The sequence below is a fragment of the Mustela putorius genome, unplaced genomic scaffold, assembly GCF_011764305.1.
Source record: "Mustela putorius furo isolate JIRA1106 unplaced genomic scaffold, ASM1176430v1.1 tig00003909_pilon_pilon_pilon, whole genome shotgun sequence".
Taxonomy (NCBI): domain Eukaryota; kingdom Metazoa; phylum Chordata; class Mammalia; order Carnivora; family Mustelidae; genus Mustela; species Mustela putorius.
In genome coordinates, this window is record NW_025422057.1 from 39,588,853 (window position 1) to 39,611,965 (window position 23,113).

General features: G+C 36.1%; 1 protein-coding gene and 1 non-coding gene across 6 annotated transcripts in view; one reads left to right on the top strand and one right to left on the bottom strand.

Moving 5' to 3' along the window:
* PARG (poly(ADP-ribose) glycohydrolase) overlaps positions 1-21,169 on the top strand; it is a 122,583-nt gene extending 101,414 nt beyond the window's left edge. For all 5 annotated transcript variants that reach the window (XM_004765864.3, XM_004765861.3, XM_004765862.3 and 2 more), the window contains 3 exons: positions 5,449-5,554; positions 19,152-19,280; positions 19,968-21,169. In XM_004765864.3, the coding sequence (XP_004765921.1) occupies positions 5,449-5,554; positions 19,152-19,280; positions 19,968-20,122 (390 nt within the window). In that variant the 3' untranslated portion in view covers positions 20,123-21,169. The remainder of the gene's footprint in view (positions 1-5,448; positions 5,555-19,151; positions 19,281-19,967) is intronic.
* Positions 1,969-2,041, bottom strand: TRNAK-CUU. The gene has a single exon. It is a non-coding gene; the product is annotated as a tRNA-Lys (tRNA).
* Positions 21,170-23,113: the final 1,944 nt, after the last annotated feature.

The following is a 23,113-nucleotide window of genomic DNA, read 5'->3' on the forward strand; positions in this document are numbered from 1 at the left end:
TAGGTTTAAAGCAGAAGTCTATATTAAAATGCTTTTAGAGATGACTTAAATAATTCTACTTTTTACATGCCAGAGAGAAAGTGAGCAGGAATAGAAAAACTCATTTTTTTCTAGGAAGTAAGAGAGCATAAGACCAATTTTCACCATCAGAATTCAGGGTGGATCTCTGAACTCTATGGGCTTGTTTGCTACTTTTAGGTATTAGTCATCTGATAATAATTGAAAGGGCAATCCCACAAAGTGTTTTATTCTCTCTGGAAACAGTCTGCTCTGTCCAAGTTTCACCTGTCCTATTGGACCCACATCGTGACCTGCAAACAGAGTTGGTTTTTAAAAGGAAGAATCGGTCACCTTTTATCTAACTGGTATTGTGAAGCAATGTTTAATCCTCTGAGAGATCAGCTGGGTGACATTCTAGAGGAGAATTATCTTTGCAGTTGGGAAGATTTATGACTCCAGCTTGCAAAAGTGGCAAATAGCTCAGCAAGGGAAGAAAGAAATCATCTGTGAAAAGTTGTATTTAACCATGTTAGACTCGTTCAAGTAAGATTAAGTAATGAATATATTTCAGAGAGGCTTCTGGATCAGAAATTGATTAAGCAAACTAGCCATCTCAACATGAAATCCCCATTTACCCTTTTTAAATTGATTTCTTGATGTTTTTGGTATTACCCATTAACAAATTTGGAAAGAGGTTGTTACTAAACCAGATCTTGATTCAATAATAGCTGCTGGTATTTCTTTTCTAAGGAGTTTAACACATAGAGTAGCTGATAATAGCTCATTTAGTTGTGAGAGTGTTAGAATGGAGGAGGAATTCAACATCTGATCATTTACATTTTCTTAAAGTACAGTTGACTCTTGAACAACTTGGAGATCAGGGATGCCAACCGTCTGCATGGTCAGAAATCTATGTGTAACTTTGAACTCCCCCAGAATTTAACTATTAATAGCCTACTATTGACTGGAGGCCTTATTGACAACATAAACAGTTGATTAACACATAGTTTGTATGTTTTATGTATTATATATACTGTATTCTTAAGCTAAAGAAAATGTTAAGAAAATCATAAGAGAAAATACATTTACAGTACTATACTGTATTTATCCAGAAAAACCCCTGCATTTAAGTGGACCATGCAGTTTAAACCCATTGTGATCAAGGGTCAACTATGTGTCACTACTTTTCAGGAATATTAGCCCCAAATGTGTCATTTTTAGTGAATTTTTCCTTCAGTCTCTGAATATGTAGAATCAGAATAACAATAGGTATACCTAATCCAATCTTTGATTTCACACACAAGGAAACTAAGGTCTGCATAATTCTTTCATTTTAAACAAAAGCAAAGTCAGTTTACTAGTGTTGCAGTTATTTTAAAGAGAAAAAAGTCACCCATGATCCTACCTTTCAAAAAGTTGTTTTCATTGTTATAGGTCATTCCACATGAATATTTAGTTTCATAAGAATGTGTTTAAAAGTTATCTATAACTTTGTATTTTACCTGTTTATCAATATATTGTAAATATTTTTCATATTCCCTAATATCTTCATAATGTGTTTTATGTCCATAAAACTGGTAGGATTGATGGTAGGATGATTAAACTACTATTTTTGAACAATTAGGTGTTCCTAAGTTTCTGTCATTATCCATAATGTAGTAATAAACCTCTTTGTTATCTAATCAAATAACAAAAGAAATTTGCAAAATTGTTATTATTTAATCTACGAATAATATTTTTTTGAAATGTCCAAGAGGTTCATTTTTTTTAAGATTTTATTTATTTATTAGAGAGATCACAAGTAGAGAGGCAGACAGAGAGAGGTAGAAGCAGGCCCCCTGCTGAGAAGAGAGCCCAGTGTGGGGCTCAATCCCAGGACCCTAAGGTCTTGAACTGAGTTGAAGACAGAGGCTTAACCCACTGAGCCACCCAGGTGCCCCGATAATATTTTTTTTTAAGTAGGTTTCACACCCAGCGTGGGGCTTGAACTCACAACCCTGAGATCAAGAGTCACATGCTTTACCAACTGAGCCAGCCAGGTACCCCTCTACGGATATTTTAAGACTCTTGATTAATATTACTTTATTCTCTTCCAAAAGATTCTTTTTAAAAAATTCCTCAAGCAGATGCCCTGCTGAGTGTAGAACCTTACCCGGGGCTCCATCTCAGGACCCCGAGATCATGATCTGAGTTGACTTCAAAAGCTAGCCAGTCAACTGACTGAGGCACACAGGTGCCCCTTTTCCAAAAGATTATTAAGGATTTTTTTAATGTTATGTTTGTTTTAAGAAATCATCGTATTCTAAGATCTCAGACAATCAGTATTGGTACCAACTATGTTTAAGTTAGACAGGTGGCAGAGCGCCTGGGTGGCTCAATGGGTTAACCCTCTGCCTTCGGCTCAAGTCATGATCCCAGGGTCCTGGGATCGAGCCCCACATCGGGCTCTCTGCTCAGCAGGAGGCCTGCTTCCTCCTCTCTCTCTCTGCCTGCCTCTCTGCCTGCTTGTGATCTCTCTCTCTGTCAAATAAATAAAATCTTTAAAAAAAAAAAAAAAGTTAGACAGGTGGTGGTAGGTTGTCTTCAAGTAAACAACTCTTTAGGAGCAATAATTGTTAAATTATTAATCTAGCAAGCAGTATAAACTGTTTATATTATAATGAGAGATAGTTTAATTATATCTATTAGGCCTGCTAACCTTGGTGTTGAAGCCTAAGTTCTTTCTTCAGTGTGCATGTGTTCATGTGTGTGTGTGCCTCGGTATTTGTGACCAATATTTCTGGGAGTACCATCTATTTCCTGGGTCCTCTTCTGAGCGTGTAGGTTTTTACAACTGTTTTTTTTTTTGTTGTTGTTGTTGTTGTTTAGTTTGTTTTATTTTTCACTTTCTTTGCTTCTGTCCTACATTTCTGTCTTTATCTCATTATTTCCCAGCTGGGCTCTAGTTTGTAACTCTAGATACCAGTGTTTTCTTCCTGTCTCTTGCTTTTCAAAGCTCCCCTTTGTACCTTCAGGACTCCAAAAATACCTTTATCTTCCCTTTCTTCTTCTTTTCCCATCAAAATTCATTCTGAGAGATAACTTTTCATTGGTATCCTCTACTTACTATCCAAGATATGAATGCTTCCCCTTTTCCCTTTAAAGTTGTTTATTAGTTTAAAAAAAAAAAAGCTGTCTTTGGTGAATGTCAGGTCAGGATGTGACGATAGAGTTTGAGCTGGCTTTTTCTTCTTACTGCTCTCATTAATCTCCTCAGGTGATCTGGCTGTGAGTGTGGGGGTAAAAAATGTTTTTTGTTGCCAGCATGGAGCTCTTGAGAACTCCTAGTACCTTTCCCCATGAAGTAAGAACTTGGCAACCCTTTTGAGGTCTCTATCCATATCTGAATTTTATTTTTTAATAAAGGGTTCCATTGCTGTTGTAAAAGGAAATAATTCCTGATTAGTGACCGTGTTCTGGTCTCCAGCATTTGAGGGATCCCTCTCCTTACTGTAGGAGGGAGAAACATAGGTTGTCTCTCTAAAGAGGACTCAGAGGAGCTTGCTGCCTGTCTCTTATTTCTGACCTTAAAAATGCTTGGTTTAAACAGGATAAAATAAGTTTGTATTTAATGATTATAAACAGTTATTCTTTATACCCAATTACTTTATAGTTGTTGTATATCATTTAATTTCTGGTTAACTTTTTTAAAGTTTGGATTCGTTTTGATCAAAACACCAAAAAGGCAATTAATGTCAGTTTTATAGTTTGTTTTTGTTACGGCATTTTTCAAGGTAGTTGTGGAGAGGTTTTTTTGTGTGGTTTGGTTTTTGTTTGTTTGTTTTAGTACAGTTGATTAGCCCTTTAGATTAGATTTTTCTCCTAATAATATAAATATTTCAAGTTCTCTGTTAGGCTCTAGTTTCACCAAGCTATGTTTGCTCATTAAAGATGTCAGCCCAGATACAGAGATGGCAGTAGGAAGAGACTAAAGCCATTCTGACAGTATAAAAGAGAGGCAGCCCCAACAGGAGGCTAAGAAATCATCTTCTTCGTGTAGGCCTGTTAAGGAGAATTTGATAACAAACCAAGAGGCAAAGTTATGTCTATTCTGACAGAGTTTGTTTTCTCCCTTGTTGGCATAAAGACAGAAACTCTATATTTTTTAAGAACCTGATGAAAAAAATTGAGCTCTTTGATATTTTTGATCTGAAAGAGACTTTCAGAAGCTCCATGCATCTGATTACACAGGTAATTTGTGAGTTCTACTGTAAGCTCTGTATCACAGCGTTGAATAATGGTCTGGTACCAACTTATAATTAATATCTGTCAGAATTTACAGCCCAGGAAGGGGTGGAAGGAATAGCCTTGTTAATCTATCCAGACAGTGTGTAAAATAAATTTTTATACCTTAGTGGAAACTTCAGAAAGCAATTTACTATATTCTATGTGTGGGTTTCATGGAAGCATCTTTCTTTATTCTTGGTTTTTCTCTGGGAACATTTGTCACACATCATTCTTTTTATTTTATTTACTATTATATGTAAGCTGTATTTTAGGCTTTGTTTCGTACTCAAGAGAACCCAGGGGAGATTTGCTTTGCTATTATATTAAACTTTTTAATATAGTCTGATAGTTTCAGAAAACTAAGAACCCTTAGGAGGCAGAAAAACCAACTGGGCTGACAGTAAAGAATGGAAAACAGAAACTCTGGGACCTTAAACTGCAGTCTTCTCATATACAAAATTAGCTGTTTCTCTAATTAATACTTAGCCAGCATCCTTAGGATATATTGTACTTTTCTCAGGTGACTAGCAAGTTTTAAAATATTCTGGCTTAAAACAGAGCTATGAAACAAGAGAATCTTAGAGCTGGAGGGGATCTTAAAGGTTATTGTATAACCAGATGTAGGAATCCCTTTTATATATACAATTGTTTGCTCATTATCAAGCATTTCAGTGGCAGGAAGTACATTTAAAAGCTAATCACAGTTTCTAATCTAGTCCCAATAATTCAAAGTGAGCACTGAGGAAGCATAATGGAAAAAAAGGGGTGATCAGAAGCCTTCAAATAAAGAAATGTGTTAAGTGCCTTTCTTCCCTTTAGTTCCTGGTAGTTTGTAATTTGGGTCCCATCAGTTCTTGAATATCGCTGATATATCCATTTATATTTGTTTGATTAAGATAAAGAAACTGAGACCTGTATTAGTTTAGAGGCTTTGATTTGTCTAGCATCAAAAGAAATAAATACTAGAATTGATCATTTCTTACTCTCTTCTTGTATAATCCCAGGATTTTATGCTTTTCCCTCTACCTTGGCCCCAAAAGAGAGAAAGAAAGGAGGGAGAGAAGGGAGGGAGAAAGGGAATGGAACATAAACTTGATAGTAGCTACTGATCCTAGTACATCAGCCAGAAATACTGTTAGTGTCTAGTCCCTCACATGTTGTGATATTTCTTTTATCCTGCAGGCTTACTGTGGATTTCTCCGTCCTGGAGTTTCTTCAGAGAATCTTTCTGCAGTGGCCACGGGGAACTGGGGCTGTGGTGCCTTTGGTGGTGACGCTAGATTAAAAGGTGAGTAAATAAGTTGTTTTAAGAAGGCTAATAGCATTGTGACTAGGGAGAAAAGTTAGTCCTTCAAACTGGGATTTCTAATGTTCTATTGTAATAAGAGACCACAAAGATCAAAGAGAAGAGAAAAACAATATTTGACATCATCCTCTTTTTTTCCTTATCATGTTTAAAGGAATTCTTATTTTTATTTACTATTTTCCTGCAGAAGTCACTTATCTCTTTGATCTATAAGACACAGTATTTAGTTTTATAGAGATACAGAAGAGTCCAAAATGACTATGAAGTTTCAAACCAAAGCACCCATTAAGCACTTTCCTTGGCAGAAGTGATTTTGATGGACAGAACTATTTTGTTGACTCATGCATTCACCAAACTTAAGAGGCATCTGTTGTGGTAGACTGAGAGTACAAAAGTGAGTAAGATGTAGTCCTTGCTTTGAAATTCACAGTATATGGGAAAGGCATAGACAAATGTAGTATAGTAGTGAGTAAAGGTACACATGTGTGGGAGTATAGCTTAGGAGAGCTGCATGAATAACATATTTGAGGAGCCATTTGGATACCCAAGAAAGATGAACATTTCTTGTATTTTATTGTTTATGATAAAAATATCACAAAATCTGATCAACAAAACTATTGGCCATTTAGCAAATTATGACATTTTCTTAACTCTGAAAAGTACTAGTTACAGAAAATAGTATTATATCATTACTTAGGAAGGTTACTATTCTGTGTCAGCCTGACTGGTCTGATACCAGCTAGATGTGCTGCAATATAATCCTGCCATTAACTACCTGGAGTTAGGACAAATCCAACAGGTTAAGGGCAGAGTCCTCCATAAGACCATCCCTACTTCAGACTCTAGCCACAAGTATGGGGCAAGGTGTCCCCAGGCTACCTATACCTCTGACCACCTGCCTATTAATCTAAGAGGTTCTTACAACCCCCTTTGGGTTTGATAATTCACTGGAATACCTCCGAGAGCTCAGGAAGGTGCTACTACAGTTTTATGGTAACAGGTGAGTGAGATCTGGGAGGGAATACAGAGTTTCCATGCCTTCTCTCTGTGGTGTCAGGGCACATCACCCTCCTCACACCTTAATATGTTTGTTAACCTGGAGGCTCCACTGACCTTTGATGTCTGGAAGTTTTCACTGGGGCTTCATTATGTAGGCATCATTGATAAAATCATTGGCCACATCACTGAACTCAATTTCAGCCCTCCTTCCACTCCCTGGAGGTCAATGGCTGAAAATCCCAAACTTAAAGCTCTCTCAGGGTCCTCTCAGAGTCACTTCTTAGCATAACAAAGACAGTATCATTCTGAAAATTCCAGAGGTTTTTGAAATTCTTTGTTATACTATAGTTATTAAAGTAACAAGAAAACAAAGCAAACATAAAACAACCAGCTAGACTTGATAGCCAGCCTAGATACAGATAAAATCTGTTTCGCTGGGAATAAAACAGTTGAGTCTGTCATAATTTATGAATGTTACTTTTGTAAAAGTGACACATTTACTATTTTTTTAATCGAGAAAAATATTATGAAGTATGTAAAAATCATCAGAATTCATTGTTAGCATTTGGTGACCATCCTTTCAGAAGACATTTCTATGTAACAATCTGTGTAACCATTTGACATTAATAACATCACACCGTACTGTCTATGCTGTAAACTATTCTTTTTGAAAACCCTACAGTCTAATGGATTTCTTTCAACACCAACAAATGTAAATGTACTGTCAACATTTTTAATAGCTACATAGCATTCTGTTGTATGTACCTCTGTGTACCATAATTTATTTCATTGGTTCTCCCATTTATATACAGTTGGTTTATTTTATCTTATAAGCAATACTGCAATATATGAATATATGTTACATATCATTATTTTTGTAGGATTAATTCCTATAAGCAAGATCAATGACTCAAAGGCCATATATATCTTTATATTTTGATTACTTGTTGCAAACTGTTCTTCTGAAAAGCCATGTCAATTTATCCTATCTTCCTTATATAAGAAGCTTTACCAGTATGGGATTTTGTCAACTTTTAAAATTTCTCTGAGGTTTAACATTTTTCATACATATAGTGCCCATTTTTATTTGCTTTGTGAATTGCTTTTCACTCTTCTGTTCACTTAGCTCTTTGGGAATAGTTTTGACTTTTCATTGACTATTAATAACTCTTTGTATATTAAAAAATGTTAATTATCATGTTGCAGGTGTTTTTCTCAGGTTTTTTCATTTATTTCAGCCTATTAGGTTGTTGTCATGTGGAGTTAATTTTTATGTGTTCACATATTTGCAGCATGTTTAGAAAAATCTTTTCTGTTTCTTCATTCTAAAGATTTCCTTCCCCATACTTTTTTCATATTCAGAAACAAAAACTACATGTTATTATTTTCAGTGTTTTGAAAATCTATAGAAGAAAGAATTTCTGACTTTATGAAATCCTTTATCATCCTCAGTTTGTTTGAGAAACCTGTTTTTTGCTCTAGGCTTATTGATCTTATGACAGACACTTTTTTTCTGTTTTTCCCTTAAGTAAAATGAATGAGTAGATTCATATCATCAATCCAAAACACCAGGTCTGCCATAAGCCTTGGTCATTTGTGATGGACAATTTGAGAAGCTTTATAAATGAGTTTGTTTCCTTTCTTTTCCTTATGGCATAAAAAATCTTTTTCTCAGATTATAGTTTTGTTTCCCCTGGTGAGTATCAAGCATAGCATTCAAAGATTTTCATTATGTATTTCATTTTCTCAAGTATTGAGACTTATACTTTAGAGTGACTTTTTGACAACTCCCTCCTCTTCATGAATTTGAATAATCATTTAAAAATTGAAGTAGTTATTTATTCTTTAGTGGGGAATTATTTGCTAATATTGATTTTGGAAAGAAAGATATTATGGTACATCTATGTAATGAAATATTATGCAGACATTTTAACTGTTGCAGAAATAAACTGCTGACATGGAAATGTTTTTTTGGAATATTGCCAAAGCAGAGGAAAATAAGTATCACACAAATTTGAGATTTTCTGTGTTTATCCATTTATGTGCAAAGATTAACCATGGTTGTCTCTCAGTGAGTGATTCAGATGAATTTTTTTTATTTGTATTTTTCTGTTGTAAGCATATATTGTTTTTGTAACAAAGAGTTTTATCAGAAGTGTTCTGACAACATGGATGGGCCTTGGAGGCATTTTTATGCTAAGTGAAATGTATGAGGCAGAGGAAGTCAAACACTGTATGTCTCACTTATGTATGGAATGTTAAAACAAAACTCTAGGCCATAGATACAGAGAACAGGTTTCCAGAGGTGGGGTTGGGGCTGGGTAACGGGGGTCAGAATGTACAAACTTCCAGTTATAAAATGAATAAATAATGGGGATGTAATGTATAACATGGTGACTATAGTGAATAACTGTATTGCATATTGGAAAGTTGCTAGTAGAGTAGATCTTGAAAGTTTTCATCATAAGAAAAAGAATTTTGGTAACTATGTGTGGTGATGGGTGTTAACTACTTTTTGTTGTGATCATTTCTCAGTATATACAAATATCAAATCATTATATTGTATACCTGGAAACTAATACAATTTTATATATCAGTTATATCTCAATTTTTTTAAAAAGTCAGCCATCAGGATAGTGTAAGCCCTTCTTTTACAAGCTCACCTTTTCATTAGTCACATAAACATGAGCAAGGGGGGATTTACATCCTAGATGAATCCTAGAGAAGAGAGTACCAAGAAAAAGATGTTTGCTAATGACTCAATATTAGGGAGATAAAGCAGATGCATAGGAAAGAATCAAGAGGCTATGGTCCAGTTCAGAGTATCAGTAGATAATACAAGATTGGAAAACTAAAACTCTCTTAGAGCAGATAAAAACAGGGCCAATATTAACTCTTTCTCGACTGGCCAACTTTATCTGTGCCTAGGTCTTACCAAACCTACCAGGAAGACTCTTTGAACCATCAGATGCTATCCCTACCTTCCAAGAGAAAGAAGGAAGGAAGGATAGTTAAAGCAAACAAAAAAAGGGTGCCTGGGTGGCTCAGTGGGTTAAGCTGCTGCCTTCGGCTCAGGTCATGATCTCAGGGTCCTGGGATCGAGTCCCGCATTGGGCTCTCTGCTCAGCGGGGAGCCTGCTTCCTTCTCTCTCTCTGCCTGCCTCTCTGCCTACTTGTAATCTCTCTCTGTCAAATAAATAAATAAAATCTTTAAAAAAAAAACAAAAAACAAAAAAAAAATCATAGAGTGAGAACATCAGCATTTAAACTTAAACTGGTGTTTCTTTTTTTAGCAATAAGGCTAAATATTTGTTAATATGCTTGCTGCCTAACTGTACATGAGTGTTAAAATTTACAACAATTTAATTTTGAACCTTTTTCATTGTACATTCTGCTGACAACTGTTAATATAATATTTTTCATATATTCATTAATTCAACAGACATTTACTAACAACTTCCGGCCAGTGGATTTTAGAGCCAGAGGGTGGGAAAGAAGGGATATGGGGAAGAGGGAGGGACTTGGCGCCTGTCCCCCACCGGCGGCCAGTCATTTCTTGCATGCCTGTGCTACCACATGGGCTTTCTCTGTTCTCCTGCCTGGCCCCTCATCTTTCTGAGCAGCTTGTAGAGGCCTATGGAAAAAAGCTTTTGAGTGAATGTGAACTCTCTTTATTTCTGGGGCTCCTGCTTATTCCAAAGTAACCCCCCCCCCCAGTCTACCCTTGGCTTTTAAAATTATATTAAAGTTTTAGTTGATTTATTCTTACCCATTTGTATGGGGGTCACCTCTGTCTCCTATGCTCTTTCAAAGATAGTAGTTTATGTGTTTCATATCTTCTTGGAGGGGGTTGCCATACTTTGGTTACCTTGCAACAATGCAACTCTCTGGTAGACTCAGGAAAAAAATATTTTTTGAATTACTTGGCCTTTTTTCATTGTTAGGATGGAAGCAACTTCCTTTTGCAGCTTTATTCATCCTATCTCAGTAGAGACTGTGAAATGGGCTTCTGCCTTATGTGTACCACCAGACACCCATGAGATTTTTTGGAGATAATTTAAAACCATTTTGAAATGGTCAGTTTAAAAACAAAATGGTTTCTTTTACCTTTTATTTGTAAATTGTATTACATTATCATCAAAGAGTATAGATAGTATTATTTCTACTTTTTGGAGTTTTTTGAGCTTCTCTTGGTGACCTAACAGTCAGTTGTTGCAGATACTATATTAGCATGTGAAGAGATGTCTCTGAAGGGTGTAGGACTATTCTAGGTCTATTAGATTCTACCCTGATTACTTATTAGATCACACTCTGTATCCCTCTAATTTTGACTGCTTGCTTTGTGAAGGGATTGAGTGGTACTCTAAAGGTCTTTCTTTTATATTTTTGCCAATTCCCCCTTCCATTTCCTTCAGTATTTGTTTTTTATACCTTTTCAGTTCTATGTTACCTGACTTGGGAAAATTATGCCATTGTTAGTTTTCTGTAATTAGAATATATCTTGATGTTATAATCCCATGTATTTTCTTGTCTATCTCCATTCCCTACCTTCACTACCTAAAAGTGATTTACAAATAAAATATGCTCAATGAATTTCTCTTTAACAATAACTTATTCAACGACCCTTTGTGCCTTTCATTAATTTAAGGTTTTGCACATTTTTCTGAAATTGCCTGTTATTGTTTGGTTAATTCCCTATGTTCCTTTAAGACTCCACTCTAGTGTTAACTGTTCCACAAAGATCCCATTCCTCTCCCACCACCTATCTCCAACTCACCAACACTGAAACAAAGTTCTATAGTAGGATTCTTAGTTTTAACAGACACTAATCTAGGTAGTCACTTAAGCCTGAATGGGGGTTACTAGCAGATGTGGGTGAGATGGCAGGAGCTGGGGACCAAAAGTCACAGGCTTATAGTACTATATTTGAGTGACCCTGAAGGAAGGAGAACTCCTTCATTAAAAATTTTATGGAGGGGCACCTGGGTGACTCGGTTGGTTAAGTGTCTGCCTTCAGTTTAGGTCATGATCCCAGGATCCTGGAATCAAGTCCCGCATCAGGCTCTGCACTCAGTGAGGGGTCTGCTTCACCCTCTACCCTTCCCCCCCAGCTCATGAGCTCTCTCACTCACTCTCAAATACATAAATAAAATCTTTTAAAAATTAAAATGTTATGGAAATACTCTAGGTCACTTTTCCATCTGTTGGACCAAATCATTGTAGCCAGGAAGTCCGTAAACACGGGATACATCCCTTGTGAGATTAAGAAGTATTTCAGTTGATTTTTATTGCATATTTATATAAATGAAAAATTCTCTGAAATTATAGAAGCCTATCAATAAAAAAATGAAAGGGTATAATAGAAGTATGGGCCAGTTCAGTTCACTTTGTCTTACCACAGGCTCCTTATCACTTTGCTTAACTTCTGTCAGAACACATCACACTCTATTTCTCTCTCAGCCTTGCTCTTACACATTTGAGTAAGAATATTCCTTCCTTAACACTTTCACATTGTCCTCTTCTGTGGGCCCAGTGCCTAGAATGGGGTCTTGTAAATGGTAATGCATTCAAGGTGTCTAGAGTGAGTGGAATGGTCATCAGAACCCTGGAGATGCTGCCTTAGTTAGTGGATCTGGGAAATGGTTTTGGGAAATTTTAACTGCCTGTGGATTACTAATGATCAACTGGGTTTAAGAAAGACTTATTTTCTCCTTTAGTTTGCATAGTTACCCTCCAATTTGTAGCCACATTTTTAAGGTGAGGAAACCAAGGTTCAAAGAGAGGCTAATAAACCTGCCCAAAGAGAGAGAGCTAATAAATGTCAGAACCAAAATTCACATTTGCCCTTTCTCAAAAATTAGTATATTTTCATTATTGTTGTTGTTAGTTGAGAGCATGTTGCATGCATTGTGTGTTCCAGAAATTGTACAAAGTGCTTTCCTTACATGTATTAGCTCATAACAATGTATTAGGTAAGTTTTATTTTTATCTTTGTAGGTGAAACAACCAAGGCATAGAGAGGTAAGTATCTAGCCCAAGGTCACAAGGATGGCATGCAGCAGTGTTAGGATACAAACCAGGATTGATGCCCATGACTCCAGTGTCTGCACTATTGCTGTTTAATCTTTATTGGCCACAAATTCTGGATCTGGATCTGGATTTGGGATTTGCCATTTTGGAGATGGTTGAATTCTTAAAGAGAGAGTACATTTAAAGCAAGTGAAAAGATCAGGACACCTGGGTGGCTTAGTCAGTTAAGTGTCTGACTCTTTGTTTTGGCTCAGGTTGTGACCTCAGGGTTGTGGGGATCAAGTTCCAGGTTGGACTTCACGATTCAGCAGAGTCTGCTTGAAGATTGCTTCTGCCCTTCCCCCAACTCTCTCTCTCTCTCAAATAAATAAAAAAATCTTTTTTTTTTTCCTTTTTTTTTTAGAAGGTGAAAGGATTATAGATGGAGGCTTTAGTAATATGGGGGCTTGGAAGCAGCTACAGGTGGTGTTGATTAAAAACCAGTAGCCAGGGACACCTGGGTGGCTCAGTTGGTTAAGTGGCTGCCTTCGGCTCAGTTCATGATCCCAGTGCTCTGGGATCGAGTCCCACATCAGGCTTCTTGCTTGGCAGGGAGCTTGCTTCTCTCTCTGTCTCTGCCTGCCACTCTGCCTGTGCTCACTCTCTCTCTCTCTGACAAATAAATAAATAAAATCTTAAACAAACAAACAAACCAAAAAAACCACAGTTTTTTTTGCCAGAGGACAAGACCAGTTACAGAGTAAGAGTTGGCTGAGAGGAGTGAGCAAAAAGCCTTGAGCCTTAGCTTTTTGTAAGAGGTCACAAAATACCTTGAGTTTCATTAGAACGGCATGAGTTATACTTTCAAATCTATACTGTTGGGTCTTTTTGCCAGCAGGCATTTAAATAATATAAACAACTTGAGGAAATTCGTCTGCTGGCATGAGGTATATTTGCTTGGAGTAGAGCAGAATGACTTGGCCATGATAGCTTTGTAGAATAGTGAGTGAGGGAGCATGTCCTTAAGTCATGGGGGTTCAAACCTCAGCTAGGGTTCAAACCTCAGCTCCACTGCTTTCTGGCCTTTAACGCTAGATGAATTATTAAACCCTTTGATACCTATTTTGCCTTATTTTCAAAATGGAGATGATACTAATATGTACCATATCCAGTTTTTGTAAGGATTAACTGAGTTAATTCTTGTAAATCTTGAGTTTGTGCTTTTAAAGCTGCTAGAACCATTCAGCATGCTGTAAGAACTCAGTGTTAGCAATTGTTACTAAAATCATATGCTCATGGCCTCAAACCACACCTGTGGTATGAGTATCCATCATTTTACTCATTTTTAGTTTGGCTCATTTGTTGCAGGAGGACACTGTGAATTGTTTTTTGGTATTATTTATATTTATTTGAATTTTCTTCATAGCTTAACATTGATGCCAAAAAGAAAATTAAAATCAAACTCCCTGCAGGTTAATTTAAGTGATTATTTTGGCACCTAGTTGTGCTGAAAGTTAGAATTTGATGCTTTTTTATCATACTTGGACTTAGTCCATATACCCTATTAGATTTGTGATTTATTCTCCTCTAACTTGGGATGCAAGAGGATTCACCTAAATTCTGAGACTTAATTCTTTAGATTTGCAAAGATCTTGGGGATGTTGTAGATAGTGAGGTCTGAAGACAGTTCTGTTTAAAATGATCTTTTGTTAGTGGTTACTGATACATGTATAGTCAAGATTAATTTATATTTCTGGAAATTTCACTTGTGTATTTATAGTCTAATATCCAGTGCAAGGAGAAAAATTATAGCAGGGATTATGGAATTCTCCACTCTAAAAGAGTCTTTAGGGGTCATCTGATCCAACTCCTTCATAGCATAGCTGGGAAAGATGCAGGCAAGAGAGTTAAGTGACTTTGCCAAAGTCATGGATCTAGAGAGCTAGCAGATGGGTGGGACTGAACTCTGGTCTCCTGTATCCAGTCCCAACCTGCCTGACACATGCTAATGTTGCAGCCCAAATAGAAATGGATGTGAAATAAAAAATGTAATGTAAATTGGTTTCTCTTACTACGATCCAACCTCTTTTTGGTAGCTGTGTCCAAGCTTAGCTCTAAGAGCCTATCCATAGGAACAAGATGGCCTGTGAAGCTTTCTTAAAATATATTCTTTAGGGTGATACATTTTGGATGTTTTTATTCAGACTTCATTTTCATAAGTGGCAAATATGACCACTGATCTTGTATTTATGTATATAAAGAGGAAATAGAACTGAAAGGACTTTTCTTTGGGTTTCTCTTTTTTTAATAGGAAATATTTAAAGCCAAATTTTCATTCAAACTAAAAGGTAAGAAACGGTACTTCTTGATAGAGGAAAGTGACAATTTGTTTTTCCTTTTTTATATGTAGTTTAGGTTAATTAGGAACCTTTTAAAATTGAGTGTACTGAAGCTTTAATATATGTATAAGTTGGTTGAACAGTTTTAATTAAAACTTACCTCTATTTTGAGATTAATTACTTTCAACACTGCAAGATTAATGAGGCCTAGTCATGGTACCTCACATGTTGTAGATATTCAATAAATATTAGTTCGGAAATTAGGGAATACTTTGGTATTTTAGAATCTCACATGTATTATGTCTTAGATGATTTTCCAAATTTGGGGATAGTCAGCTATATCAAATTCTATATCAAATTTGCTAGTCCAACTTAAATATATTTTTCTTTCTTACATAATTTTTAAAAACTTTTTATTTAAACATAATTTCAAATATACAAAAAATTATAAAAGGAAAAACGACTGTATGTGTGTGTGTGTACATGCATATATATGAATACACACATGCACAATTTTTCTGAACACTTTGAGCTCAAGTTATATACATTACACCTGTTTTCCTACATACTTCCAGTTTGTGCTTCCTAAGAATAAAATATTCTCTTATATTAACACTTTATAATTATTAAACTCATAAATGTATATTGATAAAATAGTTTTATCTACTCTATCACCTATGTGGCAGTTTTGTCAGGTACTGTAATAAAACCATTTATAGCCTTCTTGCCCTCCAATACACGGTCCAGGGTCAGGTATTGCCTTTAGTTATGTCTTTTAGCCTCCTTTTGAATTTGGAGTATTTCCATAGCTTTTTTTTCTTTTTTAATCTTTTATGACATTGACATGTATTTAAAAAACACTGTGTTCCTTGAGTTTGTCTGCTGTTTCCTCATAATTAGGTTGAGGTTATGCATTCTTAGAGTACTGCATAGATAATAGTATCTAGAGGCACTTGATGGCCATCTGACTCCATTGGTGGTGTTAATTTTGATTATGCAGTCAAGGTGTTGTCTGATTTCTCCACTGTATGGATAGTGAGTTTTTCCCTGCCTTGTAGCTAATAAGCCATCTGGAAATACACTTTAAGACAAAATTTCCGTTAGATTTGGCATCCTTTAGTGATTTTTGCCTGATTCAGTCTTTACCATGATGGCTTCAGAAGAGGATTATCCTGTGCTATCTCTCCCTCCACCTTACTGATTTAGTCTTTGACTTTCTCCTATGAGTAAGAGCCCCTCCTTCTTTTTTTCTATTATATGTTATCAGTGAGAAGAATCATTAACATTATCAAGAATTCATATTTTTTCAGTGGTTTGTAATTTATTACTGTATTTAATATTTGGTGCTGAGCTTGTCCATAGTTGACTAGTGGGCTCTCCTTCAAACTGGCTCCTATATCCTGAGCACTTTCTTTACTTTCTGGTATAACAAGATATCCTGGACTTATCTTGTACCTGTCCTATTCTAACCATGGAATCAGGCATTTCTCTGAGGAATATAGCTCCTTTAAAGGGGGAATGGTATTAGAGACCAAGATCTGGGCACTAGATGTGCTCACTGCTGCTGGGGTGTCTTCTTTCAAAGCACATTAGCAGACAAAGCTAAGAATACACACACACAAACACAAATGTATGTATTTTACAAGTCTCTGAGTATACACTAGTGCCTTCCATTTCAATCCATCCCAGTTATTTTTTTCTTCCCCCATTCAGGCTTGTGTGTCCCCTCTTCTATGATAAGAGCCCCAGCTCCCAACAGTATCAACAATCCTGAAATATATTTTAAAATAATTGCAAAATTGTTTTGCCTGAACTACTATGGTAAGCAAACCTAGTAAAAAAATTGGGGATTTGTTTGTAATTCTTTTCTCCTTGCCCAAGACTGACAGTATATTACTCATATATTATGCTCATAGGTTACTTGGGTTAGTTCTTTTTTTCTTTCATCTTTTTATTTTTCCTTTTCCTTTTAGTGTAGTTATGTTATTCTTTTGAAATAAAATTAGGCTAATTTGTTATTGTTTGCATTTAATTATAGGTTCTTCTCCATTCCCATTCTTACTTTTGGTTTTTGAATATATAGAGTATCAACATGCTCTCAAAATAAGTGGTGCCTGGGTGGCTCAGTGGGTTAAAGCGTCTGCCTTTGGCTCAGGTCATGATCCCAGGCTCCTGTGATCAAGCCCTGCATCTCAGGCTTTCTGCTCAGCAGGGAGCCTGCTTCCTTCTCTTTCTCTCTGCCTGCCTCTCTGCCTACTTGTGATCTCTGTCAAATAAATAAATAAAAATTTTTTAAAAATAAAATTAAAAAAAAAAACACGCTCTCAAAATCAGAACTGTACCAAAGTTATTCTCCATAATGTTTTAGTTTTATTCCCACCTCCCTTTTTATTAAGTAAAAGATATTATACCTTTGTTGCTTTTTTCAGTTTATACCTATGTTCAGTTTTATTGTTATTTAAAATAAATTTGTTGACTTTTCTCCAAAGAAGACATACAAATGGCCAATAGACACATAAAAAGATATTCAACATAAACCTCATCATCAGGAAATGAAAATCAAAACCATAATAAGGAGGGCACCTGGGTGGCTCAGTATGTTAAGCCGCTGCCTTTGGCTCAGGTCATGATCTCAGGGTCCTGGGATCGAGTCCCGCATCGGGCTCTCTGCTTAGCAGGGAGCCTGCTTCCTCCTCTCTCTCTCTCTCTCTGCCTGCGTCTCTGCCTACTTGTGATCTCTCTCTGTCAAATAAATAAATAAAATCTTTAAAAAAAAAAAACCATAATAAGGAATCATTTTACACCTATCAGAGTGGTTAAAGTCAAAAACTCAAGAAACAAGTGTTGGCAAGGGTGTGAAATAAAAGAAACACTCTTGGCACTGTTGGTGGGGATGAAAAGTGGTACAGCCACTGTAGAAAATAATATGGAGGTTCCTCAAAAAATTAAAAAAAAAAAAACTACCCTATGGTCCAGTAATCATACTATGAAAACACTAATTCAAAGGGATATATGTACCCTTATGCTTATTGCAGTGTTATTTAAAATAGCCTAACTATGGAAGCAGCCCAAGTGTCCATCAAAAGATGAATGGCTGAAGATGTGGTATATATATTCCACATATGTGTGTATGTGTGTATAATATTACTCAGCCATAAAAAAGAATGAAATCTTGCCATTTGCAACAACATGAAAAGAGCTAGAGAGTGTAATGCAAAGCAAAATAAGCTTGTCAAGAAAGACACTATATCATTTCACTCGTGGAATTTAAGAAACAAAACAAATGAACAAAGGGGGGAAAAAAGAGAGAAACCAACAGACTCTTAACTATAGAGAACAGATGGTTAGCATAGGGCAGGTGAATGGGGTGGGAGTAAAACAGATGAAAGGGATTGAGAGTCCACTTATCTTGATGAACATTGAGTAATATATGGAACTGATGAATCACTATATTGTGCACTGTATATTAAATACACTGGAATTAAAATAATAAAGTCTTCAAAAATTTTTTTAAATGAAAAATGAAATAATGTCCATTTAGATTAAGATTATGAAGGAACTTAATTTTTGGAAACATACTTCAGGCTTCAGATTTGTGACTTTGATTTCTGGGGATAGTGGTTCACAATGATTTTCCCATTCCTGCATACCAGAGTTACTTTTCAATGTTTTCAGTAACAATGACTCCATGCTGCAGTGATTGGGTGGAGGTGGGAGTACAGGAAGGATGCAGGTGTACGCTCTAAGCCATTTTGAGAATGCTTGCTGTAGGGTTAATGAGAGCATTAGAACCTCCCAAGTGCATTATTCATGAAAAATCATAGAGACTCCTGTGATACAAAAGACTGGTGACTATGTAATAAAACAAAATAATCAAATCAAGCAAGCAAAGAAGTTTAGTTCCAAATTAATATAAGTGGAAGAAAATACCTCCTTAGTGCCTTGACTGTGCTGCCTCGGATGCATCTTCCTTTATTTTCCCACAAAGGTGCTTGTGTGGATTTCTGTGGCTTAATGATATTCTCAGAGCATGTCTGAAAAGTCACACAACTAGATGATTAATACCCATCTGTATTTGCCATTTCTAATAACACTTATATTTGGTTTATAAATCTGTAATCCAGAATAAAGCTGTGGCACAGCAGCTATAATTTAGCTGGCTGAAAGAACTGAAGGTGTCTTATTGGGAAGTGTCATAATATAGCTGTGTGTTTTTTTTCTCTTTGCTACAGCCTTAATACAGATACTGGCAGCTGCTGTAGCTGAGCGTGATGTGGTTTATTTCACCTTTGGGGACTCAGAATTGATGAGAGACATTTACAGCATGCACACTTTCCTTACTGAAAGGAAACTAACTGTTGGTAAGTAGGAAATAGACTTGACACTTGGTATCTAGATAAGACTATCCACCATCTTGGTGGACAATCAAACACTTGCTGAAACTGGATGGATTATGGTGGATAAGAAAGGAAAGCATGACTTTGAGAAGGGTGGACAGAGTCTTAGTTAGTTGGGCAACATCTGCAGAATCTTTTTTCTGACAAAGTTTTATCTGCTATCTTGAATGGATATGTCAACTTATTAAAGTCAGGCCAAGAAGCTGGAGTTTAATATCCATTTTTACATTTATGCATATAGAAAACTAAAAGAGGGATGGCATAGGACGATAAGTTCAAGTCTAAGAGGCCTCACTCTGAGTCATATTTATCATACATAACAGCATATTCATTTGCTGTATTTCAGCTGGATGTGAAAGGCCTTGGTATCCTGGGAGCTGAATGTAGAAATAAAGTTGCCACAGACTCCTAAAATGATAGATGGCTTATGTACATGTGTAGCCTGTTGTTGTCATGAACTAATAAGTAGTTTCTTTACGGTACTTAAAAAAATTTTTTTAACTTTGTCATAAAAGCCTTCCAGGAATATAACATTCATGCTTTATTTTCAAAAGCCAAAAGTGAGCACATATTAACATGTGAAGTGTTCTTTAGTAATTTTATACATCTGTATACCTTAATGTGGATATTGGTCTGGCCTTTACTCTCCAGGAGAAGTATTTAAGCTGTTGCTCCGGTATTACAATGAAGAATGCAGAAACTGTTCCACCCCCGGACCAGACATCAAACTTTATCCATTCATATACCATGCTGTTGAGTCCTGTGCAGAGACCACCAACCAGCCAGGACAAAGGACCGGGGCCTGAGGAGCTGAGTAAATAGAACCTCCTTCCACCTCTCACCAGAAACATCCTGTTGGACTTGTCAGGTGTAATATACGAATTGACTTAACTTAATATAAATGTGTATATAATCCAGTTTGTGGGCAAGGATGCAATCCCTTCCACACACCGGCACATGTCAGTTTGTACATGTAAGTCCCCTCCATCCTCACTTACACAGGCTTAAATATATTTTGTTTGCCTTTTTTTCTATTTCAGTCTTCATCCTTCAGTTTTTCTTTCCTTGCCCCTCAGATTTTCTGTGAAATCCCATGAAGGGTTATGCTCAGCCTGTCAGGTCTCTTTTTTGATGCCTATATATTATGCACATTGCCTCTGCAGCTAGCAGATGCCAGGGAAGAAGTTGAAAACCAGAAAGTTTTTAACTGGGTTTGCTAAAGATTTCCCTGTAAGCCTTTCACCCCCAACCCTTGTTATGATTGTGTTTGAGTTTTTGAATTTTGAAAATGAAGAGTTGAGGATTTTTTCATACATGTTACATAATACACATCCCCTAGGTTAAGACAATTTTGTAATTCAGACAGAATAATATCCAGATATAGTTCTTTTGAGATATCACCTTGATCTACAGTGGTTTGTCAGTCCTTTCTTCCTTGATCAATTTTTATTAATACCGTTTTTGGAAACTAAGATGGAAGGAAATGTACAATAAAAGAGTTTCCCAGATGGTGTTTTAAAAAGAAGAAAAGATACAAGAGAGTTGCAGGATTTTTCTTTTCTTGAGTATTTTTTTCTTTTCAAATTAAAATTATTGTTTGTTCTATGGTGCTTGAGGCATATTCATATAACCAAAGTTTAGGAACTGGGAACTTATGCTGATTTGTACATATTGAAGTTTCTCTGGTATTCAAAGGTTATAGTTAATAAATTTCCATTAACAAGTCATTTGTTAGAAACTCCCATATCATCTATATTTTATATATAAATATATGTTCTTTAAGTGTGTCTGTGTGCAAGCACATAAAATCAAATAAAACTGGAGTTATGGAAAATGATTAGGTTTAGGCTTAATCAAGGGCTCTGTTTAGAATCATTTATTTATAATTGTGTCCATTAAACTCTCACCAAACATATAATAGTGTCTTTTGGAGGTTAAAAATGAAAGCTGATGCTGCATTGAGAGTAGAGTTTAATTGTGAAGCATTTATTCATATTTCTAAAATAATCCTTAGCTATACTGTTGAAGCTCTAGTTTATAGTCAGCTGTCAGAAAATGCTATTGGAGGTCAAGTCCTACTAATAAGAAATTTTGGTAGATGATCCAAACTCCTTGTGTCAGTATTGGCAGGGAAAAAAGGGACCATGGCCAATGTTTGCATCTCTTTTTTTGTGTTGAGATTGAGAGGTTAATGGAATTTGGCACTTGATGATATCCATTTGTCATTGACCAAGTTCTTTACCTTAGTGACTATGATTTTTAATCATCTCTCTAAATCCAAGGTGTCTGGCTTTATTTCTACTAATATTAAAGTCTTTTCCTTCTGTACCAACCCATTCTAAGCTTTGGTTAAGCATTCATGGTTCTATTTCATATCTTTTTTCTGTTTCCATATCTTTTCCACTTACCCGGCCCCAAGACTAAGTGAACAGTTCTTTAAAACATTACATGAACAATATAGGATGGTTCGTGTGGTAGAGAAATCATTAAATCCAGGTAAGTAGACCACCCAGCCTAATATTCCAGAACATAGAAGCAAAGACCTAACTGTTGGTGTTGAAGAGGCTTAGTGACTGGGCCATCTACCTGAGTGCCTCTCTCTTTTGAGGGTTTTCCAAGAATAAAAACACCTATTTTGTCCCAGTACATTCCAGGATGGGGACAGTTTAATCAGATGGAATGCAAAAAGAACTAATGTCCATCTTTTGAGGCAGTAGGAATGTCCTCTGTAAAAATAGGAATAAAATCAGACATCTAATTAATGGTTGTTTGTTCTAAAACATTTAACAGCATCTTTTTATTCCCTTCCATTAGGGGTTTATTGTTTCATTTCATGTTGTTTACCCTCCCTCCTTTGATTTGTTGAGGCATGAAGCAATATTTTAGTTTAGAATTCGTAGGTGATTAATTAGCTCATTTGGTTTACACTTTCTGTCTAGCTCACTCAAATGCCATAGCAGTTGAAGGAAGCAATGTGGAGTAATAGAAAAGATATGAGATTTTAAATCAGACAAACTGGGTTCAAGTGCTAGCTACATTCCTTGCTAATTCTCTAAATAAACTGAATTAATGAGCCTTATTTAACTCATCTAGAAAACAGGCTATTAGCACTTATTAGGAAATACTATATATAAAGAAGTGCTTATAGGGTCTGGCCCATAGTTGGTGCTCAATAAATGTCAGCTGTTATAATTGACCAGGAAACATTTATGGAGCATCCACTGTATATTAGGTACTATTCTAGTGGCTCTGCATATTTTAGCACACTTTTCCAATGGGCTAACCGATGGCCAGACGTGAGGGAATACCATCTAAACTTCCAGAAGTTCATTGTGAAAGGAAACTTAGTCTGTCATTGGTGGAGATCTGATAGAACAAAGGCTCTGACACTGTTGTTCTCTACCAAGTTCCTACTATAAGTTATTCTTCATAATGAATGACTGATTATCAGTGGGGTATATTAAAATACCTCTGGGAGAATTATTTTTTTCTTGCTGGTTGAAGGGACATTAAGGTCAGGCAGACCCAAATTGGTACTTAAAGGGGAGATTGAAAAGGAGATCTAACCAGGCTTCATGACTGCCATTCCGGGTATTTAACAAATATTTATTGCTTTGGCACCAAATATTGATTAAGCTGTCCAAAAGCAAGAATATGATGGAGCAAAGAAGTAGCTGGGTTGCATTCTTTAAAACTTCAACAGGAAGAGAAGCAGTTGTGTATGGATTCTCACCTGTTTGTTTGTTTATTTCCTGTCTTTTCCAGTCTGTGTAGCCGCATGTTCATGACTTTTTTCT